We start from the raw sequence: 19496 nt of genomic DNA on the forward strand, positions 1-19496 counted from the left end.
ACACCAGAGTAATTGTCTGGATCTCATAATGGCTTTGCATCCACCCTTACCCCGTCGCTCTCTTTCTCAGTGTCTCAGAACACATTGATTACACACTTGACTGGTCCACAGACCAGCTGAGAATCCCAGGGCAGCAGTATATAAGGAGGGTATTGAGAGGCTCGGACTTAACACTGTAGCTTTATTGCGGTGGTTGTTTTTCAGCAAGAGATGCCCTACAGAACCTTAACACCCTTTATATGACTGGGATACAGACAGACCTCCCCAATCTGCTGTTGTTGTCTTCTCACAGAAGATTCTACCAGCTTGTAAACTTCCATGATCTGTTCAAACATGATTGATAACACAAAATGCTGATAGATTAACAATGAACGTTGAAACAAACAGAATAAAGCAAATTGCCCTCATTATTCTGTGTTCTTAGCAGGAGAATCATAATGGATGATTCGTAATGAATTGGAGACAGAAGATGAAACAGTAATTTGACTAATACAAGCATCATATAAGAATACATCCCCTAATTAACAACCACCTTACTTTACAAGTAGAGCCATCTCTGTTCAGAATACGGATCAGGGGTGACAGGGGGTAGGGGAGAGGGGTTAAGAGAAAAGAGGAGCAGCGTCCCTTTGTAACAGGGGGGTGGAAACACGCTCCCTTCGGCTTTTGGCACATTTTAATTTGACACTTAACTGAACATCAAAGCGATGCCTTATCTAGGCTTATCAGACAGAGGCAGCCAACAGCAGGGCGGCAGGGATGTGCCAGCCAGCCCGTCACTGCCTCCCCCAGCCTCCTTGCCCCCAGCACCACGATTGACAATCTCCTTATCTCCCTCTGAGAAAAAAAAGGAATTACTCAGCGAAAAAGAGTGACTCATGCACTGTTGATACTGGAGGGGGAATATGGTGGAGAAGCAGGTCAGTATTGTCTCCTCTTCCTCCACCCCCACAGAGAAAGAGGGGGTGATTCACAAACGAGCACACATATCATAAGAGGATTTTAGAAGTAGGCTTGGACTGGTATGTTGTGATTAAACAAGTTCACTGTCATTTGCTGTAAAGTAAAGCAGAGGGGAAAAATCTATTTTGACGTAGGCCTGGCTGCCAGAGCGCGTTTTTTGAACTTAGCACAGTGGTCTATTATTCAACGAATAGTATTTCTGTCCAGTGGTCAATGTCAGTTGTTCATGTTTTAAGTTTTAGATTGTTAGTGTGTGGATCTGTGTGCGTGCGCGTGTCTGTCTCTGTGTGCATATGTGTGTGTGTTAGAGGTCTGTGTGGGACTGATTTATTCAACCCGCTCCCACCCACGGCTTTTCATAGCACACCTGCCCACACCCGCTGACTTTCTGTCTGACTCCCACACGCTACCGCAAGAACTGGTTCCGGAACCAACCGCAGTCCCACATTATTTCCCACGTTATATATCCAATGTTATTTTAGATGAATATGACGCAGCTCACTTGCCAGCCATGGTCGCAGCAATTGGGCAGCCTATTGGCAATATCAAAATGTTTAATTACCAGAGATTCTCACATGGTCCATTATATAGGCTATCTGTATTTACTGGGCAATATCAGCCAATAGGCTAGACATAGTTTCAAGAGAGAAGAGTTGGAGAGACTTGCTCTTTCTCTTGAGCTCTGTTTTATAGCCCACCTTTTAGGGGAGGGACGATTTTCAGACGGAGACAAATATGGTTGACCATTATTTATTTCTAGACAATATAGTAAACTAGAGGCTAATCATATTTGTGAAGTACATTTCCTTGGATAGCTAACTGCCCCGTTCTTCTCCGTCTATGCATAGGCTATAGCCTACTCTATTGAATTGAGACCACACTGAACCTGTAGACTACAAATATAGTAGACACACTTGATCTCGCACGCCCAGCTAGGAGAGGAGAAGTAGGCTACTGAACTTGAAGCAGCGAATTCTGAGTGTGTGAAAAATGCAACAAAGATGTGTTTTTAATACAAGAGGTATGACAGGGATGGGTAACTCCAGTCCTTGGGGGGCTGGAGTGGTGTCACATGTTTCCCCCATCCCTAGCAAACACAGATGATTAAACTAATCACACTCTAAACTGAAGATCATGATTAGTTGATTATTGGTGTCAGGTGTGTTAGCTGGGGCTGGGGCAAAAGTGTGACACCAATCAGGCCCAGAGGACTGGAGTTGCCCATCCCTGGCCTAGGCTAGCGCATACAAAGCAGAAAGTCAACCGTTTCCAAATGATTTGTGGGAAAACACAAATATTTGAATCCCAAAGCTGTCTGTTTGACCGCCCGCTCCCAACCGCAGGTCAAAAAATAGAGCCCATGAAGCAATGATCTTTGTCGGGACATGCAGGTCCCGCAGGAATGCAGCCCTCTAGTGTGTCTATCTCTCTGGTTGCATATGTGTGTGATTGTGTCAGTGGAGCGTGTCTCATCTGCAGCCCTGTTCTCCAGTGTGCTACCAGGGCTTTGTTGGCCTTGGGTTGGAGAGGTGCTTCAGAGAAACAGCGGGGGCACTCCAAACAGACAAACAGAAAGAGAGAGGGCTATGGGCTGGGGGGAGGAGATGTGCTGCTCTACTCAGAACAGGTTTCTCCCCCATGTCTCTCCAAGGACACGCCAGCCCGCCAGATCCTACTGTATAATCCACAGCACAGTGGCCTACTTCATTCCAGGAGTGTGCAGAGAGAGATAGGACTGGATCAGAACTGAGCTCCGTCCAAACTCACTGTCCTCCACAAGGATGTATGGCTCACAGGAAATGAGAAATAAAAAACAAACCCTTCCCCCCTGAATAAAAGTTTCACTCTGTATGTATCTATAGGCTAATTTGAAATGTTCTTGCCCTTAGTCATGTGTTGTCATTTAGATTAGGTAGTGTCATTAGTTGGTGTATTCAGTGATGTGATAATGACTACTATTGACATGAGATATATAGCTCATTACTGGTCCTTCACCACGTTCATTAGGGTGGGAAAAGTCATCCCTGTGGGAACCAGCAGCCGTAAACTGTTTGGTTTCTGAGAGGGGAATGTTTTGAATGACTGAAACCTGATATGGGTTTAAAAAGTTGCTGTGCTGCAAATGTAAGGGTAGAGTCCAAATCTTGCATACAGAGTTTGGAAACAGGCTTTGTGATGTGAAAGGTTCCTTATTTAGTACATTAATTGGTTGGTTAAACCGAGAGATCGCAGAGTTGTTCACGGCCAAGGATGCTCTTTTATTCTCAGCCTCAGCTCCTCAGTTGAGAGTATCTGAGTAGGAATCGATTTTCCATCTGAAGAAAATCTTCTGGCCCCACCAGCCAGCCAGCCACAGAGCCCAACAGACAGACAGGCTGGCAGATAGATACTGTGCAGCCTGCTCCGTCCCACATTTCCCCCACATGAATCATTACACTAAAGTTAATTACACCATGCAGATCTTTAACCTTAAAGGGAGCTCCTCGCCAGCTCAGGGGGAGCGTCTCACTGGGACTCCTAATATTTAGTGAGAGCTCAAAGACACATTTTCATATTGGCCTTTCCCAGAGGGCCCCTGAGATCAAACAGCGCTCTGCTGGGCTCTCGAAAACAACCCTCTGTTCCCCTCGGTGCTGTGTCTCAGTGGGACGGCCCTTTATTAACGAGTGATGGCCCAGTAATTAATTGTGGGATGAGTGACCGAGGAGCCATTAGCCCGGCAGGAAGCATGGCAGTGGTCCTGGCACTCAGCGGTGGGGACGGCAAAAGAGGTTCAGTGTCTCAGCAAGACAGGAAGTGACACTGTGTGCATCTGTCACCAGTAGCCCATTACCGAGCCCCCTCCACGGCCACAGAAATCAAGTTGGCCCATTACTCACTGTGTAACCCAGAGGCCACTGTACAACCCACTGAGGAGAAGCATAAGAACCCCCCCCCCTGTCTTCTCTTCTCATGCCAAACAAGAAAGATAAGCTACAAAAGACTTTGCAAGTAAAACATCAAGATCAGATTGGTTCCCTGCATGCTTTGTTATTGGTCACAGCCTATATGTGAGAACTTTCTATTGCCTCAGTCTACCGGTCTTTGTGGCACAAAGTGGCTTGAATCCTTCTCTGTCATCAAGGGTTGTTTCCATGTCAGCTATGATATCATAACAGTTCTTTTTTTTCTTCTTGGTTGCTTTTCTATTAGTAATAAAATAAAATAAAAATCTATCCATAAATTGTAGAAGATGCTGGAGTCCAGAATAGCAAACTGTGTTCAATCCATATATTTCCCACGTTGAGTTTAGATGCTACTAGTTTGAGTTTGATTAGGAAGAATTAGGAGCCTGCCGTGTAGCTAGCGTTTAATTGGAGCAGCTCTCAGATGATTTGGAGGGTTGTGTTTTTTTCTACCACGCGTAGGGAGCCCATTTCAAGGACTACAGCGAATGGAGACTGTAAATGGGATTAAGAGAGGAGAAATAGAAAAGGGAAAGAACAGTGGCTAAGCAATGGTGAAGGAGAAATGTACGCATATGTAAGCAGCAACAGCCCGATTTTGCTAGTCACTGCTTTCAGAGAGCGAGCGAGAGAGAGAGAGAGAGGGAGAGAGAGAGAGAGAGAGAGAGAGAGAGGGAGAGAGAGAGAGAGAGAGAGGGAGAAAGCGAGAGAAAAATTATACCTCACTACCATCTCTGGCTTTTAATGTTTCAACAGAGAAAAGTGCTTAGCTGTGTGATAACTGGGATATGCACAATAAGGTTAATGGAAACACTGTCAACAGGCTGTAAACTCCCGGGCTTTCTTAATGGGGTGCTAATCAGCATTAGGGAACGGCCCTGCTGGGGGAGAATATACAGCTGCCTCGGAGACTATACTGTTACTGTACTGTAGGCCTACCACCGAGGAGGGACTGCTCCTCTATTACATGGCTTATTGCATTAGCCTCACATGTATTACATGTCTTATAGCATAGCCAGCAGTGGCAGTCGTGAGGTTTAAGATGAGGGAGGACAAATCTTTTGTTATGAGCATGGCTATTACAGCATATTGGATGACTGTCATTCATATTCCATTCACCCAGCTCAATGTAACATTGATAGGTTTAAGCTACTACATGAGACTCGGGTTTTCTCTTTACCCATCATGAGGTTACGTTTACAACGTTCAAGGTCGAGAGGAAAATGAAAGTAATCATGGTGACAGACAGTGACAGATTCTATACCGCCTTATACACTCGAGCCAACATCTAGCTGATCTAGGGTGTAATCATTAGTCCAACAGTTACAAACAAGAGTTTCCATTGGACAAATTCAGGTATGTTTATCCCCGTTTCATTCCGTTTACATGCGTTTAAGAAACGATTTTCAACACAATCGGCAGAATGAATACAACCCTGATCACATACAAGCAGCATGATATCTATAATTCCTTCTCGCATCTATATGCTCTCCTCCTCTCACATTTTCACTTCGCTTATGGACTTCAGTGCAAAACACATCAGCTGTCACTGACCAGCTGAAGAAAACTTTCCAAGCCAAACTTTCATATCATATCCGATAACCGCTACACACAGCTTACATCGTTGTCACCATATTAGCTAACGCCATAGTCAACATAGCTACTAGAAGTAACTTGTTAGTAAACTCACTACAATCATGGAGTACAGTGTGCAGTCAGCAAGAAGTTTAGCAGTTACACCGGCTGGTCCCAATGTCAATACATTTATAAAACCAAAACCTTACCTTGACTTGGAAGAGTTCCAGTGTTGGATAGCCATAGCCAGCTAGCTAGCATAGCATCCCTCTCTGTTTCAGCCGGGTGTTTGAGTAGGCTAAACTAGCTAGCTGCATTCGCAACAAAATATACAGTGGCAAGAAAAAATCTGTGAACCCTTTGGAAATACCTGGATTTCTGCATAAATTGGTCATAACAATATACAAACACAGTTTGCATAAACTACTAACACACAAGCAATTATACGTTTTCATGTCTAAATATTCACAGTGCAGGGTGGGAAAAGTATGTGAACCCTTGGATTTAATAACTGGTTGACCCTCCTTTGGCAGCAATAACCTCAACCCAGCCAGGATAATAACCAGTTTAGACATCATACAGAACCCAGCCAGGATAATAACCAGTTTAGACATCATACAGAACCCAGCCAGGATAATAACCAGTTTAGACATCATACAGAACCCAGCCAGGATAATAACCAGTTTAGGCATCATACAGAACCCAGCCAGGATAATAACCAGTTTAGACATCATACAGAACCCAGCCAGAATAATAACCAGTTTAGACATCATACAGAACCCAGCCAGGATAATAACCAGTTTAGACATCATACAGAGCCCAGCCAGGATAATAACCAGTTTAGACATCATACAGAACCCAGCCATGATAATAACCAGTTTAGACATCATACAGAACCCAGCCAGGATAATAACCAGTTTAGACATCATACAGAACCCAGCCAGGATAATAACCAGTTTAGACATCACACAGAACCCAGCCAGGATAATAACCAGTTTAGACATCACACAGAACCCAGCCAGGATAATAACCAGTTTAGACATCATAGTTGCGGATCAAACCTGCATAGCAGTCAGGAGGAATTTTGGACCATTCCTTTTTGCAAAACTGTTCAGTTCAGCAATATTCTTGGGATGTCTGGTGTGAACTGCTCTCTTGAGGTCATGCCACAGCATGTCAATTGGGTTGAGGTTAGGACTGACTGGGCCCCTTCAGAAGGCTTATTTTCTTCTGTTGAAGCCATTCTGATTACCTAACATTCTCCTGCAAAATGTCTTGATAAACTTGGGAGTTCATTTTTGCGTCAATGATAGCGAGCTGTCCAGGCCCTGAGGCAGCAAAGCAGACCCGCATCATGATGCTTCCTCCACCAACTTTACAGTTGGGATGAGGTTTTGTTGTTGGCCTTTTTTCTCCACACATAGTGTTGTGTGTTCCTTCCAAACAACTCAACTGTAGTTTAATCTGTCCACAGAATATTTTGCCAGTAGGCCTGTGGAACATCCAGGTACAAGTTTTTTAAACTTCAGACGTGCAATGTTTTTGTTGGACAGCAGTGGCTTCTTCTGGGGTGTCCTCCCATTAACACCATTCTTGTTTAGTGTTTTATGTATCGTAGACTCGTCAACACAGATGTTAGCATGTTCAAAAGATTTCTGTAAGTCTTTAGCTGACACTCTAGGCTTCTTCTTAACCTCAATGAGCATTCTGCGCTGTGCTCTTGCAGTCATCTTTGCAGGATGGCCACTCCTAGGAAGAGTAGCAACAGTGCTGAACTTTCTCCATTTGTAGACAATTTACCTTACCATGGACTGATGAACATCAAGGCTTTTAGAGATACTTTTGTCAACAATTCTTAATCTTAGGTCTTCTGAGATCTCTTTTGATCAAGGCATGTTTCACATCAGGAAATGCTTTTTGTGAATAGCACAGTCAAATTTTGTGAGTGTGTTTTATAGGGCAAGGCAGCTCTAACCAACATCTCCAATCTCGTCTCATTGATTGGACGCCAGGTTAGCTGACTTCTGACTCCAATTAGCTAGGGGTTCACATACTTTTTCCTACCTACACTGTGAATGTTTAAATGATGTATTCAATATAGGGATGCACCGATATGACATTTTTAGCCAATACCGATATCCAATATTGTCCTTGCCCAAAAAAACGATACTGATAACAAATACTTAAAAATTTTAGCGGCCTTTTAAGCATACTAGTACAGTTAAATAGTTAACACACACACATGGACGCAGCAGTCTAAGGCACTGCATCTCAGTGGAAGAGGCATCACTACCTACAGTCCCTGGTTCGAATCCAGGCTGTATCACATCCGGCCATGATTGGGAGTCCCATAGGGCTGCCCACAATTGGCCCAGCGTCATCCGGGCCATCATTGTAAATAACAATTTGTTCTTAACTGGCTTGCCTAGTTAAATAAAGGTTACACACACACACCACACTGACCAAAAAGGTATTTTGTTCGCACTTAGGTATGTCCCCATTACCAGTAAAACATCATCAAAACCTATTTCTTTCAATTACTTCCTGTGCTGTTTCATTGTTCATTTGTTCAGTCATTTCATTCTCAACCAGGATTTCTATGGAACACCGTTAGGGTCTTTGCGTGTCAAAAAAGATACATGTCAAATAACACTATTTGACGTGTCAAATAAACTTGTTGACCAATCAGGATCTGAATATGACTGCACGTCACATAATAATTTAACGCGCTCATACATTTTTTACATAATTATTACACATTGATTACACTATCACTCGTATTTCATATGTCACAACGATTCATCAATACGTATGCTATGATGCTGGTAAAGTTGCTTCGCTCACCTATATTGATGTTCATAAAAAAAGCTAGCTAGCTCATGGATGCATAACACTGTTCTTCCCCAAAAACATAGCAAAATGACATAATCTGTTTCAGTAGCTAGGTGTCATCATCTAAAATAACCCTAATTTATAAGACAGTTCTTATTTGATTAATGGTGGTCGGACCCATCTTTGTGAAGCTAGCCACAATAGTGGACTTTGCGGTTAGCCTTCAAAATCAAAGTATGCCAAAGGTGTCAACCTAGCTAATACTTACTCACAACGATTCCTAAATCATTGCTAAGAATAATGAAAATGACTGTAGTTTCTACTGGTCATTGTTTTCAGGCTGGTTGTATTGGTGCTAGCTAGGTGCCAAGCTAAAGCTTGGTACCCCAGAAGTTGCGGTCAAACAAATGATGCTTTATTACCAACGCGGTATTGTAAACACATCCTTCGTGGCCGATGTTTGCTTGTTTGCAGACTTTTTTCTACAGCTTTGACAGTGCTACTGTATATTTTTTGACACGCAAAGACCCAAACGGCGTTCCATAGTATGTATGTCGTAAATCTAATAGCAGTGGCGCTATTACTGTGTAACTCCGGTAGGGCAACATCTGAAAAATAGTGCATTTGGTAGTGTGTACCGGTGCTCGACCAGTCGGCGAAATCCAACATCACCCACGACAGAGAACGGTTGATTGTCAAGGGCAATGAATTCCATTATCTTTGCTTCAATGGATTTCGCCTTTGAGTTGTCTTGCTGAAATGTTCTTACTCTTTAAAATGACTGCTCGACTTGTTGACTGCTCGATCCACACAGCAGACATTGTAGGCTAGGTTAGGAATGCGCAACATTTTACGTTCCGTCATTACATTATGTACCTACGTTATATAGGTATCCACGGTAACTTTGAAATCGGTTTTTAACATTGGTGTTAAACTAGACATCGGGCCGATACCGATGTTGGCATTTTTAGCTAATATCGGCCGATTCCGATATGTTCACCAATATATTGCGTATCCCTAATTCAATATAGACAAGAAAAATTATATAATTTGTGTGTTATTAGTTTAAGCACACTATGTTTGTCTATTGTTGTGACAGATGAAGATCAGATCAAATTTGATGACCAATTTATGCAGAAATCCAAGTAATTCCAAAGGGTTCACATATTTATTCTTGCCACTGTAGCTAGCTCTCTCTCTCTCTGTCACGAATCCCCCCGAAGATGGTGCCTCTTCCTGTTCGAGTGGCGGCGCTCAGCGGTCGTCGTCGCTGGCCTATTAGCTGCCATCGATTCCCTTTCCTTTTGTTTCTGTTAGTTGGGTCTAATTGGTTACACCTGTTTTGAGTTAGTTTTGTTTGTAGGTTATTTAAGGGCACTAGGCCCGCTGGGTATTGTGCGGGCTTGTTCTCTGTTTATTGGTGTTGGTTTATTAGTGTGATCTCTATTTTTCCGGACAGTTTTAGTCCTGTTTATTTTGGACGGGTTGTTTCATGCGCCCTTGTTTTGCATGTCCGTGTCTCCGCTGTCTTTGGTATAAAAGATCCACGTACGGAATTACCTGCTCTCTGCGCTTGACTCCTCCACTCATCATTCATAGAAGTCATAACACTCTCTCTCTCTCTCTCTTGCTTCTCTTTCATTTTTAAATACTTTTATTTGTTCAAAAGTGTTCAACTATTGTCTTTCTCTCTCTTTGAGTCAACTACCCACCACAGTTTGTGCACCGCAGTGCTAGCTAGATGTAGCTTATGCTTTCAGTACTAGATTCATTCTTTGATCCTTTGATTGGGTGGACAACATGTCAGTTCATGCTGCAAGAACTCTGATAGGTTGGAGTACGCCCCCCGAAGTTGTCATAATTATTGTGTAAGTGTATGGAAGGGGGCGAGAACCATGAGCTGTACCCAGAGGACGGAAACTAGCTAACCTACAGAGTGCTGTTGAGGCAACTGTAGACCTTCATTGCAAAACAGTGTGTTCTAATCAATTATTTGGTGATGTGAAAATATTCAGTATAGTTTTATCTAAAAAGGAAAACTTTTTTAGTGTTTCACTATTTTATTTGTATGAAATTCACTGAGGAGGATGGGTCTCCCCTTCTTTGTCTTCCAGTCAGCCTATGAAAAGAGTCCCAATTCATCATGACAAACCTCACTTACCTGCCCTGGGCTTTTTAGAATGTCACACAAACGTTTCTGATAAACAAACCACTTATCCTGTGCTTGCCGATTAAAGCTTGTTAATGTAATTTTGTAGACGGGAATGAAGGGGAAATAGTGGTGGCGTCTTGGGGTTACGCTTATATTCAATTCCACTGAAACACAGACAAGAGGAATTCATAAAAATTCAAACTTCACTGAGATAAACCAGTAGAAATGCCTTATACATGACAGTGTTGCAGATACAGAGAACACCGTGTTTCGACTTAGAGAAAGCTTAAAGTTTATTTTGAATGGCCAATAGAATGATACATTTAGGATTAAACACACTCTCGCTTTTCTGATAAAAGAAGCAGAAATAAGTACTTCCAAAGCAATGTAATAGTAGTTTGGGGTTTTAGAATGTGTCCACTCAAATAATTGAAAAAAAGAAAACATTAAGTTCCATCCTGAGTCCTCGCCTAAAATATGTCACAGTTGTGACTGTACTACTCTGTTAGATGAACCATGTGTTTCTGTTGTGCCAACCTCTCAAAGTATCTTTGTGATGCTACTTTTACTCTGATGTAGGTAGCCATAAAATCCAATAAACAGGCTCTAAGTAACCAGATCCACTGTACCTACTGTTTATGTCAACCATCGATTAGAGCTCAGAGATGTGCTACTGTACACCATCGCCTGGTTGCTAGGATGTTTCTAGTCTCATCTCATCTCAGTCTCATCTCATTTTTCACCATGAATCCAGTCAAAATTGACAAATGTGGTCAAATGTATTTATTTGGCTGTTACCAGGGAAAGTTTTGCTATTCACAAATGTTTTCACTCACATTACCTTTGATGTATACATTTGTCATACTGGACATAATTGTGCATTTTTTGGCAAACCAGGTGTTGAGGCTAGGTCCCTGATGACTCAATGTGGCATATGTGATATCAGTGGATCTATTTGGTGTTTTGAACGTCAATTTGCCAATTGACGAAGCAGGGTTGAGAAGCGATCTGAGCCATTCATCATTTCATCATTTCCAAAAGGCTAACCATCTCCAGTCTGAAGCCTTCTGTCCTCACTATGGAGATGGAGGTTATTCAATGGTGCTGCTGATAAATCGGATTCATATTGCAGGCAGAACCCTGCTAACACCACCACCTGTGCCCACCACCACCACCACCACCTCCCTGCAGGAAGTAAATCTTTCTCTTCATCCACAGAATATGAAAATGAGATTTATTGATGCACCAATATACAAACCTTTACAAATCGCTTGCCAGACGCAAGATTTATGGCTGTGGAGTTGCATCATTGTTACCATGGTGTTGGCTGGTGCTCGGTGTATCTGTCCTGCAGACAGAGGCTCCTCTCCCTCCCCTCCACCCCACCGCCTTCCTCGTCGCTTGCCGCCTCCACCTGCCCAGACAAGGCCTCTGATTTATCACCTCCAGTCTGGCAAATTGCTTTTACAGCCTCCTTGATTATTGTTCAGCGCTAAATGGATAACAGATTATTTCTAAAGATCCTTTAATACACAGGGGGTCTGAAGGGACATTAGCCTGCTGTGGCATCTCGGTTGGGGATGGGCACATCAGCAATTTTCTCGGATTGTAATCATTGCATCAATAGTGACTTTCCTGTGACTTCCGAGATCCTTTATGTGTTCTTTCCCACAATGTCACTAGTAATCCCTTTAATAAATGCCTGGACCCTAACTGGGCTCTGGAGCTGTGCTCACCTCACTAGCACAGGCAGACATGCAGGACTAAAGAAGATATTCATTTCCCGCTTCATCAGTATGATTTGTGGCTCATAAAATCAGAGATGGATCCAACAGCTGTGTAATAGGGATTTTAACCTCCGTTTGCTTTGGTTTCAAACTATTCCACTTTTAATGGCCTCTGTGCAGATCTTTCACATCTGGTTGGCTGTACCACTGCTCTGTTGGGAAAGTAGAGCTGCTAATGGACATAAATCACTGCTGCTCTCCGCTCAATAAACTGGAATCAATACATTTTCTTTAGGTATGGAGACCAAGTTTTAATGAATGATTATGTTTATTATTCAGTTCTGGCATCCTGTATTCTGATGAGTTTACAAAGAAAATTAGCTGTGTTCATTTGTAACTTTGTTTGTTGATTTTCAGGGCTGTCCTCAGATCCTGCCCACCAGTGACATCCTGGTACCTGCAGGGATCATTCGGCCAATCACTCTGCGAGCCCGGAACCTCCCTCAGCCTCAGTCTGGACAGAAGAACTATGAGTGTGTGTTCAACATCCAGGGCAAGATGCAACGCATCCCAGCTGTGCGCTTCAACAGCTCCTGTATCCAATGCCAGAACACCTCAGTGAGTACATGTCCTATAATTATGACTTACAGCCTTATTTCCAGGCCCTGCAGAATGTTGTTATTTATACAGTATTCACTGTTAAATATGATGTGAATTGTTGTTGGATTTGAGTTCTTGGTCCAATGTAAAAACTATTTTTTCTTACACCGATCTTTTGAACTAGTTTTCCACAGGTATTTTACTAATGCGTGTATAAAGAAAGAGTATGCCTCCCTCTCTTCCTCTCTGTCTCATGGAAATAATAGGCAGAAAAATCAAGGTGACTTTCCACTTTGTCACTGATCACAAAAAAACGTTATCCGCAAAATCAGCAAAGGCATCAATTCAGAGCATTAAACTTGTTTTCTCAATCCCAGTGAAAAATGTGGCATGTCAAAGAGCTGACATTGAGAGTATCATCTCTACCCCTCTCTCTCTACCCCTCTCTCTCTCTCTCTCTCTCTATTGCTCCTTAGAACCCCCTCTCTCTCTCCTTTTCTCTCCTACTCCCTCTGTCTCGTAGTAATGTTACAGACGGCTGCCTTCTGTGACCCATCTGGTTGTCACAGTAACCCCAGGGAATCTTGTAAAATAATTAGCCAGTCACAGGATGCGGGTCTTAATTTGGTTGGACAATGTGACCTAGGGAAAGGGAATGTGGTGTGGGTGGAGGTGCTGGAGCGTTCCTTGGGTAGGGTTTGACTAGCCCTCTGCCACGGAGTGTCTCCCCTCTAACCCCCTTAACCCCTGGAGGTCAAAGGTCAGGCTGTGGGCCACTGTCCTTTGACAGGACAATTGATGTCCCGTGGCAATTTAATAATGAGGATCACGTATCCAGCACACACGCCCTTCCCCAGCGGGTCGGGTTAGGATTGATTGTTGTCCTTTCCCTGGCTGACACATGCTGTCTGGCGCACTACATTGTGAAGGCCTTCGGAAGGACCCTGCCGCGAAGAGCAACTGTTGTCCTTCCATCTGTTTCCACTCATTTCCTCCCCCTCATCGTTATGTCTTTCTCTGACCCCCGCCCCGCGTGCTGCGGCTATGCATTTAAAATGAAATTGAAAAGTCGTTTTGTGGTAGACAATTATTAAGTGAGTGCACAAAGGTTAGAGGATTGGGCATTGGGGTTTGGATTGTTCAAAGCATAAAACTGCAGATGCTGTGTGAACAATGCAACAGCTCTATGAATATAGTGAGGAAATCAGCATTAAATAGATGTGTTCTAGTGTGTTAATCACTTCACCTGTGTAGGCCGTCATTGTAAATAAGAATTTGTTCTTAACTGACTTGCCTGGTTAAATAAAGGTTCAATAAATAAAAAAGTAAAAACCTAAAGGTAAACATTTGAGGCTGTTTACCACACGCAAGGACAGGCTGAAATATTGAGTATACCACATTAAACTGTAAATGTTAGTCCTCCCTCACACTCCCCTGCTTCATCTCAATCTGACAGAAAGAGAAACCACACTTTGAGATTGATATTCAGGCCCTGGTGTTTTTTTACTACTCCCCTCCCCCATTCTGACTGGTAACTACTACCCGCTATCTCTATCTCTTTCTTTCTCCGTCCCCCTCCCCCATTCTGACTGGTAGCTACTACCCGCTGTCTCTATCTCTTTCTTTCTCCCTCCCCCTCCCCCATTCTGACTGGTAGCTACTACCCGCTGTCTCTATCTCTTTCTTTCTCCATCCCCCTCCCCCATTCTGACTGGTAGCTACTACCCGCTGTCTCTATCTCTTTCTTTCTCCCTCCCCCTCCCCCATTCTGACTGGTAGCTACTACCCGCTGTCTCTATCTCTTTCTTTCTCCCTCCCCCTCCCCCATTCTGACTGGTAGCTACTACCCGCTGTCTCTATCTCTTTCTTTCTCCCTCCCCCTCCCCCATTCTGACTGGTAGCTACTACCCGCTGTCTCTATCTCTTTCTTTCTCCCTCCCCCTCCCCCATTCTGACTGGTAGCTACTACCCGCTGTCTCTATCTCTTTCTTTCTCCCTCCCCCATTCTGACTGGTAGCTACTACCCGCTGTCTCTATCTCTTTCTTTCTCCCTCCCCCTCCCCCATTCTGACTGGTAGCTACTACCCGCTGTCTATATCTCTTTCTTTCTCCCTCCCCCTCCCCCATTCTGACTGGTAGCTACTACCCGCTGTCTCTATCTCTTTCTTTCTCCCTCCCCCATTCTGACTGGTAGCTACTATCCGCTGTCTCTATCTCTTTCTTTCTCCCTCCCCCATTCTGACTGGTAGCTACTACCCGCTGTCTCTCTCTTTCTTTCTCCCTCCCCCTCCCCCATTCTGACTGGTAGCTACTACCTGCTGTCTCTATCTCTTTCTTTCTCCCTCCCCCATTCTGACTGGTAGCTACTACCCGCTGTCTCTATCTCTTTCTTTCTCCCTCCCCCTCCCCCATTCTGACTGGTAGCTACTACCCGCTGTCTCTATCTCTTTCTTTCTCCCTCCCCCTCTCCCCCTCTCTCTGTTTGGAGGGGATTTTTAGATGAATTGATAGTGTGATTACCTGTGACACAGTGGGCTGGGGCCACATCATCCCTTCTTCTCTGTCTCTGCCCCTATCTGATGGATCTCTCCTGAATAGTAATCTAGCCATAGTGAAGACATGCCGCAGATTACACTCAGTTCCTGGGGTGTGTGCTGTCCTCCCTCCCCTCACACTCAACGGCTATCAATCAGTATGGCCGTCAAGACGATTGGCTGTCAAGACTGCTGCAGCCAGGTGACTTTGAGGCCATGGGGTCCATGCTAATGCCATTGTGAGTGGCCTCAGATGGGCAATGCTGAATCAATCAATTTCATCTGCTGTTTAGTCTCCCCCTCACTGAGAACTTTCAGGTATCAGTCAGCACTTTTGCTCTGATGGGAGGCCACTGAGGTGGGGGTTAGTTAGGTTAAACATGCTGCTGGACATGTTCACCAGCTGTGACAGTATGTTTTACCAGACAGGGCAACTTCAACTTCTAGTGTAGTTGAATGTTGCAGTTGGATGTGATTTCACTGTCAGGTCTTGCTTTAAAACTGTTACTGTAGGTAGAGTAATGCGGAGATTGAGAGATCGTTCTGTGACTCAGCTGTAGCCTTGGCCCTAGCCTGGGTACCCGTCTGCTTAGTTAACATTTCACTCCTTGTATTCTGTGTCATTGTTTGGCATGACGATTCCATAAGGAGTTGACAGGAGAGCAGAAACAGACTGGCGCCCAGGCTACTTTGGCCCTGCTTGATGATGTAAACGTTCTCATGGGGGAACTAACAGAGATATAACTCTGATTTGATTTGATTCATCCTATGGGAACTAAACACACAGCCAGACCCCTCATATTACCCCATCACTGCCTCATAATTGTCCTCTTATCAGCACTCTTATCCCTGTGACGATCTTCTCTTCTAATGAGAGCCCCTTCCTGGCCCTCCCTGGGAGAGAGGGGCCGTTCTAGTGGCCTCCCGTCTCCCTCACTTCTCTGCTGTTTCCCGCCGCCTGGCCTTTCTCACTCTCACAATGCTCTCTCTGTATGTACACCCTTATCTACATTTAGAGCCAGCTGGTTTGTCCTGGTAAGTACATTTTAAAAGTCCACTATACAGTACATAGAGATGTCATTCACCAGAGAAACTAGCCCTGAGGCTCGTGTGTCCATGTTGGTGTGCGTGTGTTTCCAGGACTGTTGTATGTGAATTTGACCCGTGATGTGCAGTTCAGCATGTGAAAGATGCATCTGCCACAGATCTCGAGTAGCCCTGTGTAAGGGATGCAGACAGATAACAACAGTTTGCCCTCAGACAGACAGACCAGTGAACAGACCAGAGCAACACACATGTCTGACAGCACATCCTGCATAAATACAACACAAGGTTGTGCCCTTGCCTCTGCCCACATACAACTTGAAGTCAAATACATGCCATCCTCTTTCCATGCTCCACCTCTTCCGTCTCTCTGCCTCTACTTTGGCATTTCCATTCATTCATTTTCTCCAGCTAAATAGAATAGATACCGTTACGCTGTTGTACTGGCTTCCTGATGGCGTTGCTGGATACATGTCATTTAAATTTTACTGCAGCAGGTGCATCCTGCATCCAAACAGAAATACGTGACCTTTTTTTGTAAGGTACATATGCATAAAGATGAGACAACACTGTGTGATAATTCATGCTGATCCACATTAATCCATCAATCACATTCCCCAACTGTGGGATATCCTTCAGAAATGTGATTTGGGTATCATGTCAAAAGGCGTAGATGTACTGTAATTCAGCTCAAACGCAGGCCTGCTTGTTTCTTTCTTTTATCTGTCTCCCCGCTTGATTTGTACTGCAGACAATGTGCTGCCACAGCCGGAGTAAATCAGTATGATACACCCCCCACACATATACACACGGCCTTTCAAGTAAATGATAAGTAGGGTCTTTGCCGTTGAAACTCAATAAGCATTTGCTTAGATAATGTAAAGGGTTTTTGTGCATTTTTGCTTGACAGCACGCTTTACGTTGCAGATTACACATGGCACACATGTAAACCTTTGATAGGCTGAATCGGCATACATGGGACTTTTCATCTTTTGTATCAAGATGAGAGGAAATCCAAATGAATCCCATGGACGTAAGTGTTGCTAAGCGCTGCTGACCCCTTAGCGACAGGCATTGGCGGTGTTACCCAGGAAACGTACAGTAAAGCCTTTTGCACAATGACCAAGTTCTGAACTACCCTTTTGATGGAAAGTGCTCTCACAAAGAACACCATTATTCCCGAACGATGGTGGCAAAGCTTTTTTGAATAAAAACACTTACATGTTCTTTTTTTCAGGCTTTCTGAACCGGCATGCCCTCATTATTCTATTATTCTCATCAAGTGTCCAATCAGACTATCAACGTCTTTGGTGCTTCTAAGTGGAAGGTATAGAAATGACCTGCCCTTCTCTTGACACCAAAGGCCCCACTAATGGAAAAGATGTAGCATGGAACAATCTACATGTTAGTGATACTGTGGATATGTCACCTCATGGTCAATGGAAGCATGCTTCCGTGCACACTAAGTAGTAGGATATGATATATTGTACACTGCATGCATATATTTTCATGTAGGTTTATCTTACGCCTGCTCGTTGTATTTACCATAGAAAATGGCAGTCTAATGCTATGGTATTTATCCTTTCCATTTTGATTGTTGCATATTGCACCCCTGTCAGTCTCTGAGGTTGGATATACTGGATTGTGCCTGTGAGGCTCTGTAGCAGGTGGGTTCTGGTGGAATAAATTGTCCACTAAACGAGGTGATCAATCAATAGCATGAATTATGAGCCTGTTTCATCATGTCTGTGTTTCATCCTGTTTGTTTTAGGCACTAGCAATGGAAGGGGAGAGAGCCTCAGCTGTATTCCCCTAACTGAGAAATCAGGGCATTCGTTACCCCTGCTCTGACATTTTTTTTTAGATTCTCAAAGTCATCTACAAAGAATGCTTTGGTGTCCTCATGTGAAAAGTATGCTTTGGTTTTCTTGTGTTAAAGCACTTACCTCAAATATGATGACACAAGTTCAAGCATGGCCTCAACATGCAAGTCATATATTCTGTGTTTATGGAGTGAGCTCTGAACCAGGCACAATTCTTCACGGGCAATAAGACCACTCCATATTACCCTGTCTGTTTCTTTAACCAAAACCTGTGACCTTAAATCTGTCACCGTGACGAACTACACATTTTTTCCTAGTGCAGTAATCATAATGATGAAAGTTTGGTTTGCAGAAAATATAATTTATGTTCACTAATATGGACTCCCTATTAATTACTGTGTATGTTTATGAAGGAAAAAATGCCCTTTTTCAAAGGTAATTTTGCTGAAGTCGGTCGAATTTTGAAACTTAATTAAATGAAACAGGAAAGCCTTCATCATTAAGGTAAATAGATTTTCACTCTGTCACTACAAGGAGCCAGCATAGACGGCACAGTTGCAGCCAATTCTACTACTCACAGTATTTGTCCTCTTCATTTAGACTGATGGTTGAGCCGCTGCAGATAACTACAGTCGATCTGTGTCAATGTTCAATGGCTTAATTGAAATCTTAATGACTTTATTCTGAATAAACACAAATTCTAAATGTGTATTTTTTTTTCTCTGAACGTATCGTGTATTGTCTTTGATATATAGTATAAATATTTTTTGGTCACATACAGCAGAGAAATGTCTTGTTTTACAGGGTCAGCCATAGTAGTACGGCCATCCTGGAGCAAATTAGGTTTAAGTGCCTTGCTCAAGGGCACATCAACATATTTTCACCTTGTCAGCCCGTGTATTCAAATAAGCGACCTTGTTTGGCCCAACGCACTAACCACTAGGCTACCTGCCATTCCAATTCCTACAGTAAAATGAACTTGCTTACATTGTGTACCTCTCGCATGAATCCCTTCAATAGACCCAATTCTCATTCATCAAAAGGAATATCAAAAGGAATATCTTCCATTGTTGTTGTTTGCAACCCATTAAAACCGAAGGATAAGTAGACAATAAATCATGAAAATAGTGTCTCTGTCTCAGAGGTAGCGCAAGTTTGTATCTGTATCCAGTGATGGATTTGTTTTTTTAAAGGTAAGATTACCTCACTTACTCGCCTCGTTGTCATCCCAGAGACATGTCTGACAGAACCAGGCCAATTTGTCTCCACTCGCTAGTCTCAGATCCAGTGGAACCAAGGCC

General features: G+C 43.5%; 1 protein-coding gene across 1 annotated transcript in view; it reads left to right on the plus strand.

Annotated features, from left to right (window-relative positions):
* LOC109907012 (plexin A3) overlaps window positions 1-19496 on the plus strand; it is a 125147-nt gene that overhangs the window by 76649 nt on the left and 29002 nt on the right. The window contains exon 10 of the mRNA XM_020504815.2: window positions 12612-12812. Coding sequence (XP_020360404.2) covers window positions 12612-12812 — 201 coding nt within the window. The remainder of the gene's footprint in view (window positions 1-12611; window positions 12813-19496) is intronic.

Source organism: Oncorhynchus kisutch, linkage group LG17 (genome assembly GCF_002021735.2).
Source record: "Oncorhynchus kisutch isolate 150728-3 linkage group LG17, Okis_V2, whole genome shotgun sequence".
Taxonomy (NCBI): Eukaryota; Metazoa; Chordata; class Actinopteri; order Salmoniformes; family Salmonidae; genus Oncorhynchus; species Oncorhynchus kisutch.